The following is a 9,860-nucleotide window of genomic DNA, read 5'->3' as shown; positions in this document are numbered from 1 at the left end:
AGCATATTCATCCGATGACTCCACCACACGAGAAGGCTTGCGGGAAGGAACAACAGGTGAGCTGTCCGACGAAGACTTGGCAGCGGCCCCGGAGAAGACGGCGCGAGCTGGCGGACCGGCAGATGGCTGAGAACGAGCCCATCGCCCCTTGGGTCTCCGCCTCGACTTGCCCTTGGACGACGAAGCCCCAGAAGCACTCGGGGCATGCACTGCCAATGCGGACGGTGATCCTGCAGCCGCAGGAGCACTTCCGGAAGACTCGACAACCTCCACCTCCGCTATCAAGTGCTCACCATCTTGAGAAGAAGTCCGAGAATCACCAGGAGCTGTCACCGAAGACTCACGGCTACCACCTCGACGAGAAGAAGGCGTACGAGATCCACGGACGGCAGAAGCTGAGTCTTCGGCGGGGCGGCGAGGTCTCTTGCCCGGGCGACTGGCGGACGGACTGCGACGGAGTGACGAGGAACGAACCCGCTTTTGCGACGCCGAACGAGAAACCGAGCTTGACCGACCACGAACATGATGAGAACCGGCTTCCCTTTGCGAGGAACGCTTGCGTGAGCAACCAATCTGCGCAGCGCGTAAAGCCCGGTCCGCTTCGATATCGGCAGCACGAGTTTCCGGCGTTGTCTTGTTCGCCTCAGCCGACCGCTCCTCCGACGACAACTCAACATGAGAGTCCGATTCCAGGAAAGCAGCGTGGGCCAAGTCAACGGCAATGGCATCCTCGGTGCGAGACGGATCCGCATTAGCCAGCATATCCTTGAGGACCCGCCGAGTCTCCCGGCTAATGTCCAGCAGGTCCCAGTTCAACTCGCCAGTCGACAAACCTGTAAAGCATGAGTCATCGCCAGAATCAGAACACAAGCCAGCGCATCCAGCAACTCAACGACCAGTACGAACCTTCACAGATCAGCACAAGGACGTCTGGATCCATGTCTTCAAACTTGACGTGCGCCCAAAGAGTCCGGTTGGCGCGCGTTAGCCGCTTCACCTGCTCTTGAAGGTCTTCATTTCGGCGCTGGAGGCGAGTCGACGACGAGTCATCGCCGGCATCCAAGCGAGCCAGAGGATCATGTAGACGCTTGCTTTGTGCAGTCGACGACGCCACGGCAGCTTTGAACGCCGTCTGCTCGCGAGTGAGCTGGAAAGCCAGACGCTTGCACTCGTCGTCAGCAGCTCTCACGCGGTTCTCCAAGCGGGCGGCCGTCTCGGTGTGCGCATCCACGGCTCCACGAAGACCCTCATCTCCTGGAGGTAGTGACCCTCCAAGACCGCAGACGCTTGACCTCCTTCTTGGAGTTCTCGAGTTCCGCGCGCGCTTGCTTGAGGAACACCATGGTGTTCTCGTGCTTGAACGACTCTTTCATCGCCGAGTTTTCGGCCGCAGCACGCGCAGCTTCAGCGGAGTGCAACTGGCCTCGCATCACGGCCAAGTCTAGGTTGATGTCATCGTGAACTCCCATGTTGGGCTGAGCCGCCGCCACCACGTCTTCCAGCGAGCGAGCAGCGGCCAAGCGAGAGCCCACGTGGCGGTCCCCACGAATGTTGGGACCCTGGTGCAGGGTGACATTGAGACGACCGATGAGATCCAGCCGAGGACCCAACACCGCGATCACGCACTCCGACACCTCAGCACTGGCTTCCATGACGATCCGTTCAAGAGCTTCACGTGACACCGTGATCAGCGAGTCGTCGGTGCTGGAACTGTGGTATCGGGAAATGAAGCCGAAGCCAAAACCCAAATGCGAGACAAGGGGGCGAAGAAGACTCGAGGCGCCGGCGCTAACTGGCAAGTCACAACCCATCGCCAGTCATTGAACTAAACTCCCCGATCGCTGATTGGCCTAAATAGGTCGATGACGATGACTCGTCGACGGTCCCAAGTCAAGAGCGGGCGGTTGCAGCTCGCTAAGTAAGGTGCGAACCTACTGGCAAGGTCCGAACCTATGAGTCATCGGTACCTGTCCCCAGTCGTCGGTGGCGTTTCAGCGGCCGTTTGAGTCGTCGGTAACGCCGTCACGTCGCAGAGAAAGTGCCGAAGAGTCGTAGGTTACAATTGGCGGTCCGAAACGGACGCGTTTATACTTGATATTTCTATTGATCGATAGGAATCTTAAGAGAAGACAAGATAAGCCTTCGGGCAACAATAACAGAACAGCTTTCCTCCCAACCACGCAAGGGCGACACCAGTGCCTGCAGTGAACGACCTGCAGCTCAAGGTAAACCTGGTAGGTAGGATTATGACTGTCGGTGGGCACATCTACTAGTGTAGCGTGTGTTCATCCCTGGCAGGGCCAAGAGTTAGTGGCCGGTGTATTGGTAGCGACGAGTCGTCGCCAGGAACTGGAGGAGCGAGAGCGCACTCCATTTATTTCTTCCCGCCGGAGTATAGCTCCGGCACCCTCGTATCACGCCGTGAAAGGCCGGGACCCTTCCTTCTGAGGGCCTGCGAGGTATATTTTGTGTGTGTGAGAGGGTGCTAGCCTTTGCTCGTGGCTAGTGACGCGGAGTCTTCCGTCGGTCGACTAGCGGAAGCTCGGTACACAGGAGAAACATCAACCCGGTGGAAGGGAAAGTTCCTGGGCCTTCAGGTTCTAACCCTAACAAGCTCATTGAGTCTTCGGTGACTCGGTGGGTGTTGTTGGTGGGAAAAGTGTGCCATAAATAATTTAGAGCGTGTTCCTACACGACACTACAGGTATCACAGCCCGAAATCCATGCAGTTAGTATAAGCAATCGTAGCCGTACATTATGGTAGCAGCGGAGGTAAATAATATTCCTTCACCTGCAATACAGTGTAGAGAGATAGAACGAGAATGACCCTTCAAAAGGCTGTAACTTTGAGGCTCAGCCTAAATTTAGTCATCACGTCCTAGCCAGAAACAACTGCAATGCGTTCCAACCAATTGATATATAAATGTCCTGCACCTTTCGGGTCACCGAACCCGCCCACAATTTCAATCGGGTACCCGTACCCGTCCGTAATGATTTCGGCCGGGTCGGGTCGGACGGGTAACCGTTGCGAGCTCTGGCTTACAGCCAGGTTAAATCAATGCGACGCGCAGCCAATCAGAGGAACTCGTAGCCGTGTCGCAACGGCTTGGTTGGTAGCACAATTATCACCAATCAGAAACGCCAAGGACAGTTCTGATTGGTGATAAATTGCCAGGATTTTCTTGATGTACTCGCAATGCGACTGAGCCGTCTGGTCGCCTTCCTCCATAGGTGCCAACGCCTACAGCGGTTGCTTGAGCTCACCGTTGCTCCAGTACACGGTAAAAAGAGCAACATAGTGCTCGAAATGGCAGGTCCAACCATCAAACATAACATCAATAGGCCCGTGAAGCTCCGCGCGGATCTTCTTCTCAACCTCCACCACTGTCGTGGCAAGGTAAGTCTTTAGCGTTTTGGAGCATGCAGGCTTCAGTTTGGACATGGATCTTGTAAGTGGGTTATCGACCTCACATAGAGGCATGTTGCGATCGACAACCCACTCTATCCAGCGGTACATGTTGACAGCAGCTGGGTTGACAAATCCGTGAGCCGAGAGAGACCCTGCCTGTGTCTCTGGTGTAGCTTGAACTCGAGGCCATAATCAGGATGTTTATCCTTCAAATGATTCATCAGATTGGCGTACCCGCTTGAAGGAAGCTGCCTACGCCGAGTGCCACAGTAGTTGCACACATAGTAGTGATCGGAGTCGGCAGCAAAAAGTAGCGACACAAGTCGCGGTTGGTGATGGTGGCCATGATGAGGTTGCGGGTATTCGTGCTTCGGAAAGTAGTGAAGTGAACTACATGACGAGGAAGGATCTCAGTCTTAAGTCTTGAGTGAGTTTGCCGCAGCGATCTACGCCACCAAATCGAGAACCGAGACCGGTCCAGCAAGACCGGACCGGTTGCACGCCAAGTAGTAGTCGGTAGTAATATATTTTCAAATATCAATAATACTCCATGTTTATATTAATCCATATTTAATAAATCCATATTTAATAAATCCATACAATAAATATCACTACTATTTGTATTTAATATTTTTCCGAGCACTGGTCCGAGGGCATCAACGGTATTCACGTCAACGCCGCATTCCTTAGTGAGGTACTGCACCGGCCCCAATCCTCAGAGTTTCCTCCTTATTGACGTCCGCGACGTGCCTAACCAACTCCCGCACCTCCGCGAGCTCTCTGATTTCTGTTTTCAGCTTCGACGAACTCCTCCGCCACTTGGCCGCCTAGCGGGCACGTGTGTATTTTTCCCATTTTGCAAAGGAGGACCGGTTCAGACGTCGCTGCACTGGTGCATTGAAGTGCTGAACACCGCAGGTTCCCCGAACTTGTTGTATGAAGAAGTGAGCGAATTTCGGCTCAAATTGACCAGGTTATTTGCTGGTCGTACTGGCACTGAAAGCGAGGTACCAGCACAGTACCGTTACAGAATTAAAGGCGTCTCTCTACGAATTAATGGCGGCAATAGAAACAGCAAATAAGGGTAAGTGGCTCGGAGATAGAGGCATTTACTCCGTTTTAAAGTATGATTAAATATCCGCTACCTGCACAGAAACGCTGCGCCGGTGAACTGGGAGTCAGAAATCGAACAGCGAGGCGTCGCTGATGGCCCAGATGGCTCATCCAGTCGGTCTCTGCCCCGCATTCGCCGTCTCGCCGTCTCGCCGTCTCCAGATCACTTCGCCTCCCGCTTCCTGCGTTGTCAACGATGGTTCGGCATCGAAAGGACCTCGAGACCGGCGGAGGAGGACACTCAGGTGGTGTCCATTACCTGTCCACCTTGAAACCGTCGGAAATGGACCCTTCACTGCGCCGTCGTGTCCTCCTCGTCCTCCTGTTCATCCTGGCCGGCGCCTGCCTCTCCAGGCTCTTCACGCCGCCGCTGGCTATGCACCCGCCGCTGTTCAGGGCTCGAGGGGCCACCTTCGACCGCAGCGTGGCTCGAGACAAGGCCGTGGTCATGTGCATGCACGACGGAGTGGTGTCCATGGGGCTCTCGCTCGTGCGCGAGCTGCGCTGCCTGGGCAACCGTGAGCTCATCCAGGTGTACCACTGCTTCCCGGACGAGCTGTCCAACAAGTCGAGGGAGATGCTGTTCGCGGCGGACTCGCGGCTCGAGATCGTGGACGTGTGCTCGGACCTCGTTGAGGGCGGCGCGCTGGAGGAGGAGACCGCCAGGGAGTTCCGCAGCTGGTGGATCAAGCCATTGAGCCTCTACCACACGGACGCGCGCGAGGTGATTCTGCTGGACGTGGACGACCTGTTCTATCGGGACCCGGCGGTGCTGAGGACCACCGAGGGGTACAAGCGCACGGGCACCACCTTCTTCTACGACCGCGTGATCCCCGGCGAGGAGTTCTTCAATCACCGGATGGACAGCAACGTGTCGTACCTGCAGTACGTGCTGCACGAGTTCGACTACGCCAGCATCGGCGTGAGGGAGGGCTACGAGCCGTCGGAACACTTGAAGCAGTCGTACGCTTATAGAGGAGAGACGGCCCACGAACAGGACTCGTCCGTGGTCGTGGTGGACAAGGCCCGGTCTGGACAGGCAATGCAGGCGCTCTGGTGGCTTATTACCAAGGAGCGGTTCAACGAGGACGGTGGAGGACATAGCTTCTCCTACGGAGACAAGGAGTCCTTCTGGCTGAGCTTCGAGCTGGCCAAGCAGCCCTACTTCTTCTCGCCGTGGGGCGTGAGCGTCGTGGACTCGTCCACCAACGACGACCTCACCACGCACAACGACTCGCTCTGCGGCAGCATCGCGCACTTCATGCCCGTGGAGGACGAGACTCCCGAGTTCCTGTACGTGAACGGCAAGGCACTGCTGGACCCGTTCGCGGAAGGACTCACGAGCCACCACACAGCCACGACCAACGTGCTGTACAACACCAACCCGACGCACATTTCGCCTCGCCAAAAGCGGGCGCCAAACGGAGAGACCAAGACCGACTTCCACGACGGCTGGCCCAACGAGTGTCTCAAAGGCTTCGGAGCTACGCCGCTGCCTGACAACTTCTCACCGCAACTACTTCGGCGACGCATGTTTTACATGGGCGCTCGGATGGGCGTCCCAGCAGCGCTGCAGGCATGCTACCCATTCAACGGTTAATAACGGAATGATTAACAGTAATGTTGCTACAGCTCGGAAGTGACACAGCTGTCGTAGTTGGAAACATCCAAGACACTGCACCCCACTTCTCGCACTGGTCACTATCTATCTGTCGGGAGACATGTTCGAGCCGCCCCCACAGCAAAATATACTGCGAGTACGCGCGCGTTGTTGCCCATCTGCAATTATGTTGGGGACAGATCCCCAATTAATGCCATTAAGCAAGCGCGATCGATCACCGCACCAGTCACGTTGGGCATGTGATACTTCAAGTACCTCACAGCTAATCTATCAGGAAGACAATGGCACCAGCGTTTGCCCGACTTCACCACCTCCACAACTCGGAGTGCCTCCACAATGCACGTGCCCAAAGAATGTGTACTCTTTGGGTATGTGAATTATTTACATACTCCAAAAGTGAGCCATTACAAGCGTACTCGCATTCGAAAAGCTGCAACTTCGAACCAACTTCGCACGCACCGAGCGTACATGATCATCAAATGGGGAGAGGAGGCATCAGGAATAAAAAGTTTCACGGCTCTGAGCTCCGTTTGAGCGCATGGTCCCACACAGTTCTTCCTCAAGAGGAAGCGAAAAGTTTCGCAAGAATGGAAAATTGATCTCGATTTATAACAGTAAAACGAACTATTAGCCACGCTGCTACTCGGATAACTCGTCCAGGATCTCAACCAGTCTTGAAACCAGAAACTCAAACGCCTCACCTACTTGCTTGTTTGCGTGCGTTTGCACTGGTGGATGCGCTTGGAGTGACGTAGAACCTTGTTTCGTTGATAACTGGAAGTTCAATCCGCGGAAGTTCACGGTATCTGATGTGTGTTTGATGGTAACAAACTCGATTGTCAAGTCTTTGTCGGAGCACGAGACCAGACTTACTTTCGTCTTCAACGGATCGCCATGGGGTTCATCAAAGAGCACGAGATCGTTAACTGAGCCCCACCAAGCTCTCCCTGGTTCTAAGAGCTCAGCAATGACTTTGACACGGAAGCTCGTAGTGTTGTCCAGCGAAATATCGTGACATGAGGTCACGCCCGATAGCCTACGCACATCTGCAAAAACCCACTCGCCATCTTCACGGAAATAAGTCAGCTTCGCGTACTGCGATTCCCCTTTCGACATCAGGCAGCAGCGCATGGTCAGCTTCAGCTTCTTGGGTTCTAGGTTCACCGAATCCGTGCGGTTTAACTCTTCAAGTAACGCACGAACGATCGGGGCGTCTTCATCGCAGACATTCGACCAACTCGACTGGAGATCGCGAGGGTGGCGTACGGTTCGCAATCGGTCAAGTTGGTACTCCTGGTTAGCATTCAGCATGTGAAGACAAAACAAGTTCCGTCCGAAAACTGCTCGAACAGTCAATATACCTTCGACGGTGATGCCATTGAGAGCTCTCGCTGCTGATTTAATGTAGCCGCTGCCGAAGCAATCCAGAAAAGCAGCTCCGTAATTCGACCTCCCCTCTCGCTGCGGTGCTTGATACAGAGTTCCAGGTATCCATTGGTGCTGCCACTGCGTGGATTCTTGCTGCCGGCACAACGCCTCGGTACATGCAACTGCATCTGGTAGACGTCCCTCGCGCACCAGCTTGTACGGATACTTGGTAATATCAACGTCGCTCACAGGCTGATGAACTTCCACAAATTTCCAGCCATAAATGCACGCATCTCGAGCAGCTCGACTGCGGCTGGTTGCGCAGTAGCCATATCCCTTTGTTTTGTTCGGGGCCTTCCGGCTGGCCTTAGATTTTCGACTTGTTCTGTACCACGAGCTGTTCTCATCCTCATCATCATCTGTAGAGAGCTTTGAAGCATCCAACGGACTCCAGCGTCCACGAAGACGCTGCGGAGTTTTGATCTTTTGTCGAGAAACGCCGGCGGGGAGATCATCCAGCCAGGCATCCATCAGGAAATTTTGCGAATGGCATGGACTTCGAAAATCACGACGTGATGCCGAGCATGTTTATTCGCGATTGCTCGGAAAGTGGCTGGGAAGATGATACGTGAACATGAGGAGAATTCTGCTGAAAGTCCTCTAGATTATACTGAGGTTTAGAGACTGCTGTAGCGATGCTGTTCGTGCTTTAGTGTAGTTGTGAGCTGCTTCTCGATATACTCTCGTACCAATGGTGAGAAAACGTCTAGCTGCATCTTTTCATTGAACATGGCGTCATGTCCGAACTTCGAGTCCACCTCCACCAACTGCGCATTGCGGCCGTACGACTGCAGGATGTTCACCAAGTTTCGCTGCTCCTGGATCGGGATCAACAAGTCCTGCTTGATGCCAATGATCAAGGTATCGCACGAGATGCGGCTCGTGCCCTGAGCCAAATTCAACGCGTTACGACACAAGTTGGTCAAGTCAATGGCTTTGGACAGCAGCAGGTAGCAGTTGGGAGCATACACGCGCGCAAACTTGTTTGCCTGATAGTCCATGTAGCTTTCGACCTCGAACGTCGCTGCCTTGAAGTCCATAGGGCCCGTAGGGTTCCAGTCGAAACGGGTGTCGAACTCTTCGCGCGAGCGGTAGCATGTCATGCCCAGTTCACGCGCCACCTTCATTCCCTCAAGAGAAACTCCAGGGTCGTAGTTGCCTTCCTTGTACATCGGATCGGCCAGGATGGCACGCCGCTGCACGCGTCGGAAGGCGACCGAGCCGGGTGTAGTTTGATGCGTGCAGGCAAGCCCGATTAGGCGGTCAACACGATCTGGGAACTGTGCCGCGAACTCGAGCGCTTGGATGCCACCCATACTGGAGCCGACGACGGCGTGGACGTTGTCAATGCCCAGGTCGTCCAGGACTGTGGCATGGCATCGAGCCATGTCTGCCGGAGTGATCTGTGGGAATGATGCCTTGTACTTCTCGCCTGTGTGCGGGTTGATCGAGAGTGGTGATGTAGCTCCGAATGGACTGCCTAGCACGGACGGGCAGATAACACGGAAGTAAGACGAGTTAATGGCTTTGTCGGGGCCGACCATATTCTCCCACCAGCCAGGACGAGGGTCGTCGCGATTGGAAGCAGCGTGGCTGGAACTCGAGAAGGACGGAAGCAACAGAATGGTGCGGTCTCCAGGCAGTGATGAATTGCCCCACTGCTCCCACTCGATCGTCACCGCGGGAAGTGAACCGCCCAGCTCAAGAGGGAACTCGTCCTTGATACTGGACTGATGCTTGTTGCGAGAGAATGCCAAACTGTCACTGCTGGGTTGAACAGAGGGCACGGTCGGGCGGCAGAACCTACCGAGCCAGCATGTTCCCGATTTCGTTTGCTTCTCTTCCTGTCTTCCTCCGCACAAGTTCGAAATGCGCTTTAAATGCTGAACGAGCTCTTGCAGCGGTAGCAAGCAGTTTTGGTAGGGGACGCTTTCTTATCTGAGGGGAGTTCAAACATAGTACTTCTATATTCAGCGCCAGACCTTCCTTTCCTCGGTGTTCCTCATTGAGAAGTTTTGATGGATAAACCAGCTTCAGTGTGCAGATCATGACGAAAACTTTAGTCTTTCAGGCTGATTTTGTGCGCACAGATTTTATGCTTGACACGTAGCTGGTGCGCAAAAATCGCATTGACATGAAAAACGCTTAAGTAGACAATTGAAGTAGGCTCATTGACGTCTGCAGCTCTGCCCTCCGAGTCATGCACGTGGACTGGACCGTGCTGACGGAGAAAAACACTTTCGAAAGGTCTAGAGTCCTTCGTGACCACAGTCGACCAATCCAAGAAGA

The 9,860-nt window shown here is 54.5% G+C and overlaps 2 protein-coding genes across 2 annotated transcripts; one reads left to right on the top strand and one right to left on the bottom strand.

The window, feature by feature from the left end:
* Positions 1-4,805: 4,805 nt before the first annotated feature.
* On the top strand, positions 4,806-6,122 carry IUM83_09447 (uncharacterized protein; the record flags this gene model as incomplete). Its single annotated transcript, XM_067933888.1, has 1 exon — positions 4,806-6,122. The coding sequence occupies one exon, from the start codon at positions 4,806-4,808 to the stop codon at positions 6,120-6,122; it is 1,317 nt and encodes a 438-aa protein (XP_067786619.1).
* Positions 6,123-8,188: 2,066 nt separating this feature from the next.
* IUM83_09446 (Homoserine O-acetyltransferase) lies at positions 8,189-9,328 on the bottom strand (the record flags this gene model as incomplete). The annotated part of the gene is made up of 1 exon (XM_067933887.1): positions 8,189-9,328. The coding sequence occupies one exon, from the start codon at positions 9,326-9,328 to the stop codon at positions 8,189-8,191; it is 1,140 nt and encodes a 379-aa protein (XP_067786620.1).
* Between the last annotated feature and the right edge of the window lie 532 nt (positions 9,329-9,860).

This window comes from Phytophthora cinnamomi (genome assembly GCF_018691715.1).
Source record: "Phytophthora cinnamomi strain GKB4 chromosome Unknown Contig67, whole genome shotgun sequence".
Lineage (NCBI taxonomy): Eukaryota > Oomycota > Peronosporomycetes > Peronosporales > Peronosporaceae > Phytophthora > Phytophthora cinnamomi.
This window is presented reverse-complemented; position numbering and strand designations above follow the sequence as displayed.